At 38.4% G+C, this 18365-nt stretch overlaps 1 protein-coding gene across 1 annotated transcript in view; it reads left to right on the top strand.

Moving 5' to 3' along the window:
• Positions 1 to 18365, top strand: part of CLHC1 (clathrin heavy chain linker domain containing 1) — a 41356-nt gene that overhangs the window by 7235 nt on the left and 15756 nt on the right. Inside the window, exons 7-9 of the mRNA XM_050893025.1 lie at positions 909 to 1102; positions 1909 to 2091; positions 3081 to 3279. Of these exons, the coding sequence (XP_050748982.1) occupies positions 909 to 1102; positions 1909 to 2091; positions 3081 to 3279 (576 nt within the window). The remainder of the gene's footprint in view (positions 1 to 908; positions 1103 to 1908; positions 2092 to 3080; positions 3280 to 18365) is intronic.

The following is an 18365-nucleotide window of genomic DNA, read 5'->3' as shown; positions in this document are numbered from 1 at the left end:
CCAGGGACTGGAATTGCAGTAATTCCTGAAAGAAATGTCCCATCGCTTCCTATTGCTTTCAGTGCTCTTAGAACCCTCTCTGCTGCAGTTGGGAGATTAAAGAAAAGAAGGAAGAGGCTACTTTCTCAAATATAGAGAATTAAGGCTGCAAGAGGGGCAGAAGAGCTGAAAGGGGTATAGTTTAGTACTTACACATACAGAAATATGCCCATCTACACAATCTACTTCTTGTAGTTTGTTTTGAAATATTCCAAAGTGTCCTGATTTCGGCTGGGATAGAGTTAATTTTGTTCCTAGTAGCTGGTACAGTGCTGTGTTTTGGATTTAGTGTGAGAATCATGTTGATAACACCCTGATGTTTTAGTTGCTGAGCAGTGCTTACACTAAGTCAAGGACTTTTCAGCTTCTCATGCTGCCCGGCCAGCAAGGAGGCCGGGGGTGCACAAGAAGTTGGGAGGGGACACAGCCAGGACAGCTGACCCAAACTGGCCAAAGGGATATTCCATACCATATGATGTCATGCCCACTATATAAACTGGGGGGAGCTGGTCAGGAGGGGTGGATCGCTGCTCGGGAACAGGCTGGGCATCGGTTGGTTGGTGGTGAGCAATTGTTTTTCATTTGCATCACTTGTTTTTCTTGGGGTTTATTTGTATCTCTTTTTGTTATTTTCCTTTTGTTACAATTTTTTATTATTATTGTTTTATTTTATTTCCATTATTAAACTGTTCTTATCTCAACCCACGAGTTTTCTTTTACCCTTCTGATTCTCTCCCCCATCCCACATGTGGCAGGGGAGTGAGTGAGCAGCTGTGTGGTGCTTAGTTGTTGGCTGGGGTTAAACCACAACACAAAGTTACGGAACACATTAGTAACACTGGTTTGTTTTATTGCCTTGTCTTCTTCAGGTTAACCTTTTCTGAGGCAGTAGGAGATAGTATTTATGACTCTGAGAAAGTGGAATCAAGCAATGAGTCAAAATGCCTGGCTTTGGCTCAGGTCACGTATGGTCAGTCTGGCACACACAAAAAAGTTGCTCTGTGCCTATGTATACAGAGCCGAATTTCTGGAGCAATGGATTATATTCAGCAACTGGAGCATTTTTTCTTTAGGTAAATAATAAGGCACTTGTATTATCTTTCATGATTGTTCTACAATGTATTTGTTTCAGGTTTAACGGTGATGTTTTTGACCGCATTTGTATAGAAAGCATTTGGAGTGAATGCAAATATCCGAACTTTTGTCGTTGTGTTTACCGAGATGTCAAGAGCTCTGTTAAATGTCCCTATGCATTTTATCATAATATCAATTCATGCATGCTCTGATGAAGTAAGGAGTTACTTTTTGTACACCTGCTAGAAAATCTCCACAGCATTTTGGCAAGGACCCCAGTAGGAGGCTGTGGGGGTTCTCATAGCTTATAGTTCCAAAACCAAGGTTAATTTGGCCCTCTCTGGTGGATCGTGAGTTCATTAATCAAATGATGAAAGGAAGGAAGGGTGCCCTGTGTTCTTTCTTAGGTTCCTTTCTACTTAGCTGCCTTCTGGCAGTGTCCTTTTTTTCTTCTATATGTATTCTTGCTTAGGCTGTTGTTGCTCAGTTAAGTTACAGTTTTTCATTCTTATTTTATTTCCTGGCCATATTTCAGATAATTTTAAAGGAGGATTTTCAGGTTGTCATCTCTTCTAGGGTTTGTTGATTTTCTCATTCTATGAGATTTCTAAAATAATTACAGGAAAAAAGTATTCTTTATATATATTTTTTTTCAAGTAAAAGGTGGTTATATTTTAATGTCACCACTAGTTTTTCCACAGTGTTCAGGGAAATCAGTCAAGATCGTTGGGGGTTTTTATGGTGAGGAAAGGGAGAGGTAACCATATGCAAATACGTAATAATCTTGGTATTTGATTTTTTCAGATGATTACTTCTTTCTGTTGCAAAACTGTCCTAGCACTGCATTAATTCGCTGTTTCAGTCAACAGTGGCTTAGAAAACCACCATTTTCATCTGTGGGGACTACAATCCTGTCTTTTATCTCAGCCAATCACAAAAAGCATGGTTTTGAGCTATTGGAGGAAATGAGCAAGAAAAGTAAGCACAGCAAAATTTTAATAACAAACTTTCAAACTTGAAATTTTAATTCAACTCCCATTCCAGCCTATAAATTACTTTGGATTCAGTGCTCCTGGTTTATAATGTAATCTGAATAAAAGCTTTTCCTTCACAGTGAGCTGAACTGTGTATTCTTGCACCTTCCAGAGCTCCCGCAGGGATGAGAGTCACTGTGTTAGATTTGAGGGCCCATCCTGCTTGCACTCACACCCAGGTTCAGTCTGCGCTCTTGCACAGAGCACCCCTTGGGGAAACCCTGCCACTGAAATAACTCTGCAGGCACTTCGCTTGCTTTTAGCAGAGCCTCTGTAGGCTGGCTCTTGGGCAACCGGCAACTTCAGCCCTTACTGCTTAGGTCACAAAAAAATAAACTAAGTCCTACTTCTAAGGTCTGTAAGTTTTCAGAGGGACTTTTTTTTACACTGCCAGACACAGCAGCAGAAGCTCTTCAGGCAGCATGAACTCAAGCTAAGGGCAGACAGCTGCAACAAACCATATGGGCAGCAAGTGCCAGGTCCTGAAACTACTCTGCAGACAAACTAATACTTATCTGCGTGGACTTAGCCAGGAAAAGTGCTTAAATTTAAAGGTAATATTTCTGAAAATTAGGTTTTCTGCATCCAGGGATGGTTATTTGCATCTATTGTGCTTATTGGGTCTTGCTCCAATAAACTGCCCTTAACTTCAGTGCCTGCAACTCCCCTGTCATTCTATTGCTCTTATGGGTTTCAGAAGTGATGTTGAGTGCAATCAGGGATTTTGGCCTTTAAGCTTTTTCAATTAAAATAAACGCTATTTTTCTTATGGGTCTTTAATTTGATCAGCTTTCTTTTTTGTTTAACTCAGTCTTAGGATTTATAATCCATCTATAAAAACAGTGAGTGATTTGTGCAATGTGCTTAATATGAATAGTACAGAGCTTATTAGGGCAAATGCAGGATCTGTAAATGCAGTTGTTTTTTCCTTAGATGCATTGGAACAGGTTATTCTAAATGATACCGTCTGTACTTTGGAAGACTGGAATAAGATAGCAGTTGCTTGTGCAGAAAATAAGCATGAAAAGTTATCTCAGAAAATCGTGTCGATTCTCACCTCACAGGATGGAGTGTTTGAAAATTCGCCACTTGAAGATGAAAAAGATGCAAAGATCATGGAACATGTTTTCTGGTAATTTTTCTGTGTAACAACAGAGGGAGCTCTTACAGCAGTCAAGCGAAGAATCCTTTTAGCTCTTTGTATGAACCGTAGTAAACACTAAGTATGCAGAAACAGTGCTGAGAATTATTTTACCATCAAATATCAGTTATTTGTCCCTTTTAATATGTCCGTGTGAGAATGTGTGCATGTTTGTATTCTGTTTAACTGAAAATGTATTCTCAGTGTAGAAGAAAGTTGGTGTGTTGTACTCTGGAATGGTATAGTATGGTGATGGTATGCATATACTTTCCATCCTGTTCTCAGCTTCAGTACATCATGTCTGTCCTTTAGTGTAGTGCTGGAGGGAGATATTGCACAGGGTTTAGAATCAGCGTGGGTAAGGGAAACTGCTCTGAGTGGATCATCATTCTAAGGGAGCTGGACAGAGGGCGTTGTGCAGTGTAGACATACCCTGATGCCTTGGTCTTTTTTGGTTTTTTTCCTGATAGGCCGTCACTGGAGTCATAGTACAAGTTAGATTATCAAGATAATCTAACAAATCCTGCCAAAATACAACAAGTGTCTACTTAGAACAAATTTAGGCCTCAAGTTACGTGCATCCACCTGCTCCTTGGATTGCTGTGGGAATTGTGTGTTTTGAGGACCATATTGCACTGTTAAGAGGCGGTACAGGAACTTAGCTTAGACTGATTATTAAGAGATGGGTAATTCAGTCTTAGGGAAAGGAAGGTGTCCAACTGCAGTCATACACCAGCAGATTCACTGGGTGCGTGTTGGCAGAGCCTCTTTTTAGCTCTCAGCCCACAACCAGTATAAACAGGAAGAATACTGAATGTCATTTGCTGCTGTCACTGTGCTGCATGTTCCCAAATAACAGATATCTCTATAATGAAGCTAGATATAACTACTGCTGATTTGTTTCAGTTTTAATACATTTTGGCACTTTTTAAAAGCTGCTGGGCCATATTTATTATATGACTAAATCTGCAGTTAGGATTCACAAGAGAACTTTCTTTAAAGGAGAAGAATTACAAGTCTACAGATATTGTAAGTATTGTGTGGATGAGGAACAGGGAAAGGTATGCAAGTTCAGTTTTCAACATGTAGAATAATACGTGCTGTAAATGTAACCCTTAAGTTAAATATATAAATGTAGAGATATTTTCTGAAATAAATTAGTGTTAAATATTTTTTTCTAGTGATGCCTGCCACTTAGTAGTGTGTTTCCAACTGCTTGTGAATTATTACTGCTCTGAAGAGCTTGCAATTTATGCGAATTTTATTAGGGATGCACTCTTTGTAATGAGCATTAGAACTTCTACCTCAAGAGTGGTTCAAATCTGTCAAAGACTGGCCAGGTTAGTGGCGCTTGAAGTGTGTTCAGTGCTGTAGAAAAAGGTAAGTTCTGTGACCCTGGGAAGTAGGGCCTTGCCAGGATGCTTTTGTAGTTGTCTTAGCTGATCACATCTTTTCCTAGGTCAGATTTTTTTAATGTGATGCAGCGTTTTCTGTACTCCATCTGCCATGCTGAGAAGGAATTTCTAGCATTTTTAAAAGTCAAAGGGCAGTTGATATAATCCTCTTTGCAGGAGAGGGGGGAGAAAGAGGTGATGCTGTCAAAAGAATGTGAGAACAGAGATTTAAAATATTTATTAAAGCCTCAGTTTAAAGAACATATTCAGGAATAAATGACTTAGGTGATGTCTACTTTACATGTCATTGCAGCTGAATTTTGACTAATGTTCAAGTACATTTTCCCAGAATTACTGAGAGTGAGCTACAAATTAAGAATGTAGTTTTCCCTTTTAGTGCTTTTTGCTATTCACGTTATTGAAATTAATGTAATCCTGCCATTATGGACGTATATACTGATGCAGATACTCCAAGAGCAGTCAGGTGAAAAGGTCAGCGCTGGTGGCTTCTGTGGGATTTCTGAACACGGCACATCTACAGAATAGAGCCCCAAGCAAGTGCTTATGCTTGGGAAAAAAAAGTATTGCACACTGTTTGCAAATACAGGCTAGTATACTTTGGAGACTGCTTGGTTTTGTAAGAAATGCAGGGAGCATGAAATGTTTATTTTCCAGACTGAGGTTGTTTTAGCTGTCCAAACTGTTATTTCTGTCACAGAACTAGAGCATTCATAACTGACACCTGATCTTTTCCTTACTTCAGCTTGACACCACCCGAGTGACCACAGACTTCTGCACTTTTTGATTATGAAATGCAGAGCAGTTGAATTCCATAGGAGAGCTTTTTCCAGAGTCTGGTATTGTCACACATGATGAATGCAGAGGTCAAGAGCCATTTCTTTTCCCACTTATATAATTTAATTTAGTTATGAAGTTCTAGAATTTTACTTGTGACCAACTTGCGTTGTAAAGTTCAAACCTGAAGTATAATTAAATACCAGGCATAAGCAAGGGATCAGAAAGAATGGCCAAATATATTTTGTATGCCAGGAAAAGAGAGCAGGTGTAAACTCTCAGAAGTAGTAATACACCTTCATGGAAAAAATGGACAGTCCATGCCAGATGAAAATTGATTTATTATTATACATTGCTGTGCCTCCTGAAACTTCAGGTTCAATTTTCTCATTTCATTTTATGCTGGTGGATCTTTATTAATTTTAATGGTGCTGTCTCTTAGATATGTAATGAGTGACAAAAGATCGTTATCTGATTAGTTGTCACACTGATTATAAGATAAGATGGGGTGTTTGACTTCAGATACACTGTATATATTGTAACTCGATTTACAGTGTAACATACATCGGATTTTGACCAAAAGGATGAAAACAATGAATGAAAAGATCACTGACATTCTTACTGCACAAAAGCTGACATCATACAAGAAAGCAGTGCAGTGCAATACTCCCCAGAGTGATTTCATGGTTCTTGTTTAATATTTGCAGCAGCTGAAAAATGAAAGTGCTTGTTAAATCAAACAAGACAGTGATGGGCTAAACCACAAAGTTTTATTCTTTTTCTTTATAGCCATTTTTACTGTGCAGAAGTGATTTCTAGCAAGGATACATGATCAAATGGCTGGCCTGAGGTATGTGCCTCTTTAGTTGGCCTATTTACTTGCTAGCTGTTTTGTATTAAGCGTTCTCTGGAAATTTTAGAAACCATGCTACGTAAGAAAAACAATGCCAGTGCAGTGTCAAATGTATACTCTCTAGAGCAAACACAACTGTTACTGGGGAGGACTGTACTGGTGTTGCCTTATATGCCTTATTTTCCTTCAGAAGAACTTGGTGTCTCCCAATCCAAGAATCAGTTGCTAATCATCTGTTGGGATTTAAAGCGATTTAGACTTGTGTGTTTTATTCAGCAACCTCAAGAATTTTCAGTCACTTCATCTTGAAAAAAATAAAAACTGTCTTAAAAATTCTATTTAGCAAGGTGACAATATACTTTTACCCAAAGTGTCCATAAAAGCCAAGTAGTATTTTAGTAACATTCAAACACTCAAAGTTACATATAAAGAAGAGATGGAATTTCAAAAAGCTAGAGACATCTGTAAATGCCTAAGCAAGTTTAAAAATCCATTCCTTACAAAACTTTTATGTCCCCAATCTCAGACATTATTTTGAAGAAGAATTATCCAGTTTCACAGACAGAGAAGTAGGAGAGTTGTTACCTTCCTGGTAAGAGAAATTCTGAAACGTTTTGGATATTGGCAGTACTCACATTTCTTTTTTCTCTTATTTATTAATCAAACTCAGAATTTATCGTTTTCCCAGTGTTCGACAGACTTTGACTTGGATAAAACAGTCTGGTCAAAATATAATAAAGTGGTTGTGAGTTTTAAAAATACTTGAAGAATGAACAAAATTTACAGGTATACAGCATCACGGTCGTATGCAATTTATTATTGCCAAGCTCTGACTAGCTGACTTAATTCCTCTCTCTACTTGACTGGTGTGCTGCACTTGCCTCCTTCAAATGCAAACTTCGCAAAGGTCAGCCACAGATTTATACCTTGATTTAATGAAGAAATTAGGCTCTTAGAAGATAGGTGCTGAATGGGAGATTAAAGATACCGGAATGAGAGGAAATGTTGTGAGGTTAGTTATGTAGCATAGTGCCCAGGACGCTTACCTGAAGGAGGAAATCATGAGCTGTGCTTCCTGCCTCATGGAATTTTTCTGTCTTAAAATTAGTTCATTATTCATCTTCTGTCTTTAATTCATTATTCACTGGAAATAGTACAAAGCCCATCCAAGATCCACTTCCCAGGTGAGTGCCCTTACCACACATAAGATGGTTTTGCTCTACCCCCACTAAGAAATTTCATTAGAGCTTAAAGAAGTGATAATACTATTTTTATTGCATTCTTGTCTTTGTGAGATGGGGTTTTTTATGTTACTCTGGCAAGTTTTATGGAGAGGAGGAGATTGCCGTAACTTAGCTTTTTGCATGCTTTAATCACAAAAATCTTACCTGATATGAGAGTTAGGTTTTCTGAAGTTATCAAAAGCAAAATAAAATTTTGTGATACAGCTTTCATCAAATGCAAATGACAGGTAGAGGGTTATCAGTATAAAAGAGTTTGTATTGATAAACAGATAAATGATAAAGGTATTGATAAGAGTCCATCAGTGATATTCATTAGGACCTTTTAAGGAAAATTAAGATATTCGATTTTTAATTTTTTTTATGTTGTTTCTTCAGGCTCTTCCCATTATTTCACTTTTTTTTCTTCTTGTAAGCTTTTCTTCTTAGCTTGCTTGTATCCCCATGGGCCAATTATCCTCATACTTTAAATCACAGAATGGTAGGGAGCAGTCTTTCACTGTCGGAAGATTAATATTAGCGTGGTGACCTAATACGGTAAATGTGGCCTGTTTCCATCCTTCTGTAATCCCGTTGAAATCCATGAGTCATACTAAGGATGTTTGGCCTTATGCCTTTTCCTTCATGAAATTTTATGACTCTGTGAGCCTCCCTTCTGTTTTTGAAAGCTGTATATACAGTCACCTGATTTGCTGAAGCCATTAGTCAGAACGAGCTATTGAAGAGGCAGCAATGGATGTACCTGACCAATTATCTAAGCTCTTCCAAGCACAACTACTTATGTCCTAGATGTATTAACATTGTTTTGACAGAGGGTTTTGAAACTTCCAGATATGTTGAGAAATCCTGATAGTTTTAGTCCAAATGAATTGATGGAATCTGCTATCTAGTCACAGCGCTCCAGACTTCATTAATTAAAACTTCTCACTGAATTTGGCAAGACATAAATTCTGGACTGTGTTTTGCTCCAGCAATATTCACTCTGACTATTCTGCTGGATAGCTGAAAATGGAAGTAGGTTATCTCTGAAGATAACGGAGCAAAAAGGAGGTATTAGTTTCTGAGCTTTTGTGGTTGGGTTCTGTCAAGCTTAAACCCCAGTTGTTCTCTATTTTATGCTCAACAAAAATAAACATAGTCCAAAAACTAAATTAAAAAGTGCTATAAATACAGTGCAGGGGACAGAATTAGCAAGCATGCAGCTGCTGAAGGCAGATTTGATAAGCTGGAGTAAATTAATTTTGAATGAAGCTCACATTGACAAGAAATGTAAAAGGTCAAATCATTTTCCAGTAACTCACCATTAACCCCTGATGTAACTGGAACCTCTAACTAACTACGTTTCTACTTCAGAAGTAAAAACTAAATAATAATAAAAAAGAGAGTGAAATGCCATAGCAGCTACAGTCATTCAGATCTGCAATCCCTGATGTTTTTTGGTTTATTTTAACAAGACTGGTCCTAATATCTGTTAAGAAGTATCAACGCAGACTATTCCATGCTTTATGTTCAAAGTGATAGTTTGCTCAAATGCAGGAAAAACTGCACAGCCATCCCTCCTGCAATCAGCAGAGCAGCAAGTAGTCAATTACAATCATTTTGATCATAAACCATCGTGGGAAGGGGGAGGCAACCCGTAGTGTTTCATATACTGTAGGAACACAAAACCTTATAAGCAGAATGCTATTTTTTAAAAAATAAAAGGATTTTTTTCAATAAAAAAATATTAGAAAAGAAATCTCTGCTGGATATCTTGCAGAGATTATTATTTCTTGTACAGCGATAGCGCCGAGACTACATTCTCATTTTACCAGATATTGTTCAAATACCAAGAGACAGACAGCAAAGATGAAAAGAAAGCAAAGTACAAATACTGAAGTGGATCTGGAAAGGTCATTGATAGATGCTTTTCTTCTGGTTACTTTTCTGAATTCTAAAATACACGATGAAAAGAGCAAAGGGAGAGAGAGACACATCATCATAATCTGAAATTTCTTGAGCGGATTATTCTGATTCTAGAGATTAATTACCAGTTAATTTGTACTTCTGAGTTCTGTTAGGACCAGAAAGTGTAACAAATGTGGCTGTTTTGTGAATATAATCTGGGTGTGTGGATAAGCTAAATGACTACTTGTTTGACAGTCTTGAGTGTTAGGTTATTTTATTCATACTTGAACAAAAAATAAAAGGTGGCTGCAAAATCCCCAGCACCTAGTAAGGAGGTTACACCCAACTCAAGGCACTTAACTCAGCTGAACTGTTAATTTCCTGAGGCTGCTACCATCACTGTCATGCATCGCAGGGTCAGAACGCAGTGCTGTTGCCAACAGCACACAACTGGGCCAGAACCCTCTCCCTGCTCCTCTCCTGAGCTGCAGTTGCTCAGGCAACAAGATCATTCAGCGGCAGAAAAGCACAGAAGGAAACTGTAAGGCGTGGGAGGAGAGAGATTTCCCAGGGGCTATAGAAAGGGCGGAGGAAAGAGGAGGGAGAATATTGGTACATGTCTCGGAGAAGATATTTGCCCTTATTGTTGCATAGACAATGGTGCCAGAGGCTGCTTCAGATCACTTCAGTTAAGCTTCTTTCTAAATTTCCCATTTGGAGTAGCTTCTTTCCCTCTCTTGGCTTTTGAAAGAGGTGAGCAGATCGAATGAGGTGCCTGGTGTTGGGCAGTGTTAATATCCTCCTGTATGCTGGAACAGCATTCTTAAGGAGTCATTTAGGTGCCTTTACCTGGTAAACTTGGTATGAGACATCTGATCTAGTCAAATGCAAGCTGAGGTTTGTGTTGGGCCAACAGCAAAGCTGTTCTGGCACACACTTGCATCCTTCAGAGGAGCAATAGGACCTCTAGGAGCTGGTGTCAGCACTCGGGGCATCTTCTCCTCTTGGCTCTCAGGAGATCATGGTATGTATCCTAGGGCTTTTGCCGTATGAAGGTTTTTGGTAACTGGCTTACCAAGTAGGGGAAGATGGTGTCTATGATCATCCTCTTTTAGGAGCAGAGAGAATATTAAAAAAAAAAAAAACCACAAAAAACAACCACCCCACACACTTTCCATTAGTGTTTCTACAAATGCATTTGCAGTATTGATACCATTATCAAAGCTGTTAAAGGTGAGGACTTGTTACTGACATTTCTTTAAACTTAACATTGATTAAAAAAAATGTTTCTTAGTTCTAAACATTACCTCTTCATTAGGGTTTGTTTTAATACTATTACTTTTTATTTCATCAGTAACAGAACATGAATACTCTGTAGGCTTTACTGCATTCTGTCTTTGCAATTCTGATTTCCAATGAATTAATATTGATTGGCTGAACTAATGTTTTTTTTTCTAACATCTTATGAAGGATCCAGGTTTTCCTTCACATACATTTTATTGCTGTTCTCTGTTAGCTGTTTTGTGCAAAAAAGCTTTACATTGTCTGACACAGTCCCTGTGAAAAAGAAGCATTTTAATCTTTAAAAGTTGCATTGCAGTCAAAGTTTCTATCAACAACTAGATTTTTCTTCTTAATTGCAATGAATGATATTGTTTGGATCAACTTTGTCTGGTTTTGTAGTCATTTTTGGAAAGTTCTGATCTGAATTCTTACAGTGAGGCCTACAAAAATCTTGATCACAACTGTATGATTAGTACTTCTCATGTTGGCCAATATTATTATCTCATTGCTTCCCTTGTAGAAAATTTACATATTTTGTCTCTCATCTTAGACAGTAAATTATTTGGAGCACTGATTGTCTTTTGTTCTATATATAGTAGCCTGCAAATGAAGTCTTGTTTATGCTCTTGTGCAGCATGGTAATAGAAATCATAACCTCTTCCTGTATATTTTTCCATTAAAATAGGTAGAGACGGCAGCAACAGAACGATGATGTTAACAGACTTGTTAATGCTGTTTGGGCTGGGCTGTGTAGCACTCCCAGAGGCTGCAGTATGCTGATGGAAGTGGTTTTGCCACTGCTTTGGAACAAATATTCAAGTTTTTACACTTGCCTCCTCATTTGAAGTTCATCTCTTGAAAAGAACAGTTGGCTAAATATGTATCAGTCCTGGTAGAGGGAATACTTTGGAATGAGATGCAGAGTTTAGAATCCATAAGAGGAATAAATAGATTTCATTAGATAAAGGTAGGAAGTGGTAAGATATGTGGAAAGGTGTCAAAAGGGGAAGAAAAGTTAAGAGTCATCTGGAAGGTGAAGTAAAGAACTCTGTAATGAGAGCACTGTGGAAAGAAGAGGAGATCAGAGCTGGTGAAAGGGATGGTGATTCTGTGCTGGGAATCCAAGGCACTTAATTGGTGTTTAATGTCTTATGGCAGAGCATCCAGGATCTCACACTGATGGAAAGCTGCAACTTTGTACAATGAATGTGCGATATTATTCCTTAAAAATGGAAGTTTCACGTCATCAGGTACATAAATAGTTGCTTTTGTTACCCTTTTCATCAGTGAAAGAATGGATGGCTCAAGAACAGGAAGAGTGGAGAGGGAGAATATATTGCATATAGGGAGGAAAAAGCTGCACAGAAAGGAAAACGCAGAAAGGAAAGCTGAAAGAGGAGACCCATATGGAAGTGAGGAAAGAGGAAACATAAGAGGAAAGTTTAATATTGTTTCCGAACTTTCAGATAGGAGAAAAAGAAAACAGGAGAGAACCCTAGGAGAGGATAGAAGATACAGAAATTTAGGGAAGCATAGGCAATCTTTGAGCTGGGAAAAACAAATAAAGCAGATGTTTCTGGGTAAACAGCAGGGAATGCTCAAGAAAGCAACCACAAATTCATTAAAAAAGATTGAAGGAATGTCAGAAGACAGGCATATCTTTATTTTTCAGGTAGAAAAATAAAGGGCCTGTCATCCAGTGGCCCTTCAGCTGATCGATGTATAGCTTTTATGCCTTTCATTTTTAATTCCTGTAGGGGAGTCTGTCTGTGTTTTTGGGTGTTGGGGTTTTTTTTTGGTGTGCTTCCTTGTCACTGAGCTTTTCAGTAGAAGGAGATATAGAAGGCCAAAGAATGAATGGAATTGTTTACAGTCATATCAGTATTGAAATGAACTGAAATTTCAGAAAAGTTATTCTGATTATGAGGAGCTATTAACAGTGTGAATATTATGGAAGTGTTGTTCAAGGGAGATTATAGTTTTGTCCTTTGGGATATTTGAAAGTGGATTGAACAGAAGACCAGAAAGGTGACTGGTGATTTACTAAATGTTTTGTTTGTGAACATGAGTGATGCAGAATCAGCGCAGCTGAACCAGCATTGCTTTGCCTACATTTGCAGCAGGTCTGTATCTTTATTAGATTCACAGACAAGTAATGCTGCATGAATTTGAATCCCAACAGTTGTATTCCAGGCTGGGATTTGAAGTGCAATCAGGAACTGGCAGCTGCTCATGGAATATTTGAATAGGGAGGTTATATTGAGAATCTTCCTGTAGCACCAAGTATGGGCATAAATATTCTTCTGCATAGGGATTTATACATCCCTCATTAGTTGCATATGTCTAAATCCTCTACATTGAGATACTTACAGTGGTGGTTTTAGTTATTCTTAGGGTTGACCCTTCGGCAAAAAAATGCATGACAGGGTTTAATAGTTGTACACTTGCTTCTGCTAAGCCCAGCTATTAAAAAATACTTCTAATTTCCCTTCAGTGAGTATACTCAATTTGTCTTCATAGCTGAGGTTGTAGGAACAGGTTTGTATTTTTCATTAGCTAATGTTTCCAAATTGAGTTTTGTGTCATTGGCAGAGAATTTTAGAGCTGAATTTCTTCCTCATTCCAGAGCCTACATGTGGCAGAAGGTTTGTTTGAAGAGGGACAGCTAAATGGTCTTCTCATTCTAAAATGCTTCTGGAAATTCCCTTCTTGATTCATGCACTTGTAAATTTAGATTCTGTTTGTCACACATGAATAATGCCTAATTCTCTTGAGCCTAATGGGAATATCTGACTCTTAGAGGTATTTATTCTGTTGGGTTCAACAGTTTGTTCTTTCTAGAACAGTGTGTAGTGCTGTTGTCTGCAAAGAGAGAATATGTCTAGACTAGGAATAGAAATGAACTGGAATCTTACATCCATGTGTTTCTGAGTTGCAGGGATATGGGGATTCATGGTTTTGAGTCCAGATCTTGGCACAATACACACTTGTAGCCCTTATTAAGAAGGTGAATCACAGTCTTCACTGCTGGTCAGAATGACCGAGACTTAGAGTCATATTCATAGTCAAGACCAACATTTTGTGGCTTAGGATCAACTGTTGTCTAAATGTGTGACACACACAGTGGGTTAACAGCAGCAGTATAAATAGAATATATTGTAGGTTTTAGTAGCTTGGACAAAAAGTCACATTCAGCTGCTGTGATGATTTGCTGTTGGTGGTAGGAAACTTCTGAGCATGGAGATTGGCATTGCTGAACTTTGTCCTCTAGGGCAAGGGTGTAAGAGACAGGGTGGTTGGCTGCAGATCACAGGCTTGTAATGAAAGGCCAAGGTGCTACCTGGAGTTTCTCCACCTGTGGGAGGAGTTGTGTCCCATGCTGGGTGGGCTTTCCTGGCCCACCTGCAGCTGTCATAAGTGGGAGTGGAGGAGGACTAGAAAGATCTGTGTTCCAGACCTTTGCTGGAAGTTGTGGGTCAACATACTTCCACCTCTGGAAGAGAAATGCCTTTTGGAAGAAAACATTCATCTTTGACCTGGGCTTTTTATGTCATTAGAGGTGTCAATAATTAATAAAATGCCGGCAGATGGCGCCCAAGAATATTGAGTGCCGAGACCAGAGTCACTGGGACCCGGTGTCATTTGCTTTGGTGTATTCCCCGAACATTTTTTTTACGTGCCGCTCTTAAGAAGCTCCACATAGTAGATCTTCCTAAATTAATTCGTAGAACAACAAGTAATGCATCAAATCGACAACCACCCATTGCTACGTGTAAGAACTGAAACTGTCTGGAGGTTGGTTGCGGCAAAAAGTGGCTTTGCAGTGCTAGTGACAGGGGAAGAGAAGCACTGCAGGATTCTGGAGAGTAATGCCCATGGCAGGAGGGAAAAAATCCCTTGTTCCAGGTGCGGCTTCACTTCAAAAGTAGTGACTTGTCTGAAACAAATGCATATGGTAAATAAAACCCTTATAAAGCTTTGCAGAAGGCCAGTTAATTGCAAATAAATAATTGCTTGGGTGGGTGTAATGGTGATGGTATGTCAGGAATGAATTTTTTTCCTTAGTCATGCTTTGCAACATATGTTCAAGCATTTCTTTACTCTCATAAATATTGGAGAGAATAAGATGGGACGCCTAGATGTGGGAGCTTTCTTTTCTTGCTCTCAGCACTCAGGTGAAACACACAGAGGGATTAAAAATGGATTAGATAAGCATTCTTGAGGGAGTAGAGAACTCTGGGAACAGTGCTCTGGCCTATTAATTGTGAAGGATGCAAAAAACTGCCTGGGCCTTTTCTGGTTTGGAAAAGCACAGTATTTATATTGGCTTTTATCTGATTTACAGCTTTCTTCTTGTTCTCCCCCCCCCCCCCCCCCCCCCCATCTTTCTTTTTAACTGTTTCAGAGTATCCAGTGTGTCTTCACAATTCTGTTCAGATGTCCTTTCCCTGATGTATCCTGTGTGCCTTAAAATGTCAGCAGGACTGGAAATAAAACTGTGACCCATAAATTAATACTAAAACTCTTGTGTAATTCCAACTTGTCAAGATAAAAAATTTTACTTTTAGGCAATTTATTCTCTAGGGCAGTGTTCTCTGCCTGATTATTTCAGAACTTTATTGTTGAATTCAATGGGAAGGAAGTGAGGCCATGACATGTATATACTTTGTGCACCCATTTTTATTTATTCTTGTATATTTTCTAGATGATGAGTGTGGAGGATAGTCAGAGCATGTAATTATTACGTGTTAATTAATGCCCTAAAGCTATATTTAATTAAACCTTTAATAGCAACAGATTACACATATTCCTGCGAAGTAAATTTCTTTTTGTGATGTAGGGCTGTTGTAGTGCAGCCTAACTAGAAACCGATAGACTGACAGCTTGCGCCATCCAACACTTATTTTTCTATGGGGAAAGATAAGAACACTGATAACGAAGGGCAAAATGTCAGTGTCACAATTTTAGCAGCTGAATCTATTCTGTCTGTCTCCTGCCAAATAGCCTATTAAACCTTTTAGCATTATGCTGTCTGTGGCACTAGGAGTTGGTCCCATTTATACTAATAGCTTTACTGTGAGAGAGTAGCATGAATACCCTTCATTAGTCCTACAGATGAAATCCTGCATAGTACATGGAACATAAGTTGCTTGAAACATGTTGTTCTCAATGTATTGTAGCTTGTAATGTGTTAACTAGCTATGTATGTTTAATGTATAGCATAAATTGCATATCACTGTTCTACTGAAGTTCCACATTGGATTGAAAGTATAAAATTGGTGTATATAATTTCCATTTATTCCATGGCTTCTGTCGAACTAATTGACCCTTTACTAGCACCTTTGTCTCTTTTCTTCCATGTGTACTCTTTTAAAAGTGCTCCTTATAATTCTTGGTATAGTTCAGGATGGCACAAAGAAAATGTGCCAAACTGAGCAGAAGTTCATCACGCAGGCTTGTCAAAAACATTTTCTGAGCCATGCTACACTTTAATGCAATGAAATGTTATCCTTTCATAAGGTTTGCTTCCTTACTTAGCAGTTGTTCAGAAATGCAGTATGCTATTTGCTTATGCACCATGATTTCACAGAAAACGCTGCTCCCCCCCCCCCGATACTAGTCAAGAAACCAAATTTAGTTTGGTTTCTCAAAGTACAAATATTATTAGAGGCTTAAGAGTTATGGTATTGCTTGGAAACAGAAAGACTTTTATCCTCTCAGTTGGGACTCTGAGTTCCTATGAAATTGCAGAGTACAAGATACTGTAGGAATCTGCCTGAAAAGCTTAAGCAGACAGTGAACTCATATTCATGGTAAGATGCCACACTGTCCTGATCCAAAAAACAATCAAACAAAAAGAAGTCAGAGGTAGATGTGTAGTCTGTGAATATTTAGTAGGAATTAAAAGAAAAACTGAAGCAGTAAAACCTCTCAGATACTATGCAAAGTGTTGCAACTCACTGTGCATACTTGGAAGAAAAACCTTGTAAGACACTCACTTTGAGTAGCAGATGCTTTTGGAGTAACTAGAAGAGGCATTCTGCTGCATAGTGTTTTATCGTATTATTCCATAAACAAAGACAACCCTAAGCTTCAGTATGACAGACCTGTGTTCTAGATTAACAGAACAATGAAATAAAAAATAAATAATCAGAAATGAGGTATGCATGAGTGAGCAGAGAGGGAAATTTGCCCCAATTTGCCTATGTAAATTTAGTTCACTCCCCCCCAGTGTACATGGGTTGTTATATAGCCTTTAATCATGTAATTGCATACTGTGGGAAACAGCTCAGCAAAACCACATCGTGATTTCTGTAGTGCTCTTGTCCGCACTTGTGATACCATGCAATGCAAGTGTTTACATTCCCACACATTTATTTCATGCATTTCTCTTCTCTTTAGCTTCCTCCCAAAATAATGAAATAATTAAACAGCTTATTTCCTGCAAAGATCTATTGGCCAGTATGTTTACTTTCACCTTTGCTCTTGGCCGGGGTTGTAATTGCTGCAAATCTCCATGTTTTAAGCATTATGAAAGAGTTGAAGCTACGTTTCTTTTTCATGGTCTAGTTTCTCATACACAGTTGGTATTCTTATGCAGTGTTTGCAAAGATACTGCTGTGCTTTGTTTGCACATCCATCTTTTGATATCTTTCTGGTTAAATGAAGTTTTCCTTTGTCAAGCTTTCAAGTCACCAGATGCTAAAGAGGCAGGCTGAGAGGTCTAAGCTAATAGAAGATTTTGTCCCCAAAGCTGCAGTTTGGGGAAACATACAATAAATTCCTGGTCTCCATATGCTATTGTACAGAACAACATGTGGTCTTCTGCCATTCTTACTAGGGAAGCAGTGTTTGTGAATGTGAGCTGTTTCTGTCACTAAGATGGATGTATTCATTTTTGCAGGGCTTTTGTACACAGCTATCGGTTAGTCTGATATTACTTCCAGGCTTTGATTTTGTGTACAATGAACTGATCTTGAGATTTCCAGGGGGGAAAAAAAGCATCAGAAGAGAGAAATTCAGTGTTTCTTCAACTAGCATACTGTTTAAGGAAAGAAGATATGCAAATTCCTTTGGATTTCTCTATATCAGACTGCAGTTACAGCTAACAACGCACTTACAGCATGCTACTGCTGGCTGCTTCTTCATTCAGCCTTTTGCTCCATGATGGGCACTGCAATACAGTCTCAAAATTCAGGTAGTATTGCCATACAATCGGTTTGTGTATCACACGTGCATTGGTTTGGGTTTTCATTTTCAGAATAGTCCACTCTGAGTTTTCCTGTCACACTGAAGGCTTCTTCATTTAGGTTTACTGAGAAGCAATGTCACTGCTCCTACTTAAAGGCTTGCAGAAAGCCTTCTTGCTGAGGCTCTAACATTTCCTGTTAGGTAATTGAGGTTATTGTAACACATTACTTGAGGGGCATACAAGAGAACAGACTTCATCTGATATTCCAAAATAAATGCTGACACAGTTTTTCAGTTAAAAAAAGTTTGCCAGAATATTTTAGAAACTAACAATTATATGCTAATATTTCTAGACTAACAGGAATAGAAATTAGAATTAATGAGTTCTCTGCAGGTACATCTGTCACATATTTAATAATACGAGGCATATTT

This window comes from Gymnogyps californianus, chromosome 3, assembly GCF_018139145.2.
Source record: "Gymnogyps californianus isolate 813 chromosome 3, ASM1813914v2, whole genome shotgun sequence".
Classification (NCBI taxonomy): domain Eukaryota; kingdom Metazoa; phylum Chordata; class Aves; order Accipitriformes; family Cathartidae; genus Gymnogyps; species Gymnogyps californianus.
This window is presented reverse-complemented; position numbering and strand designations above follow the sequence as displayed.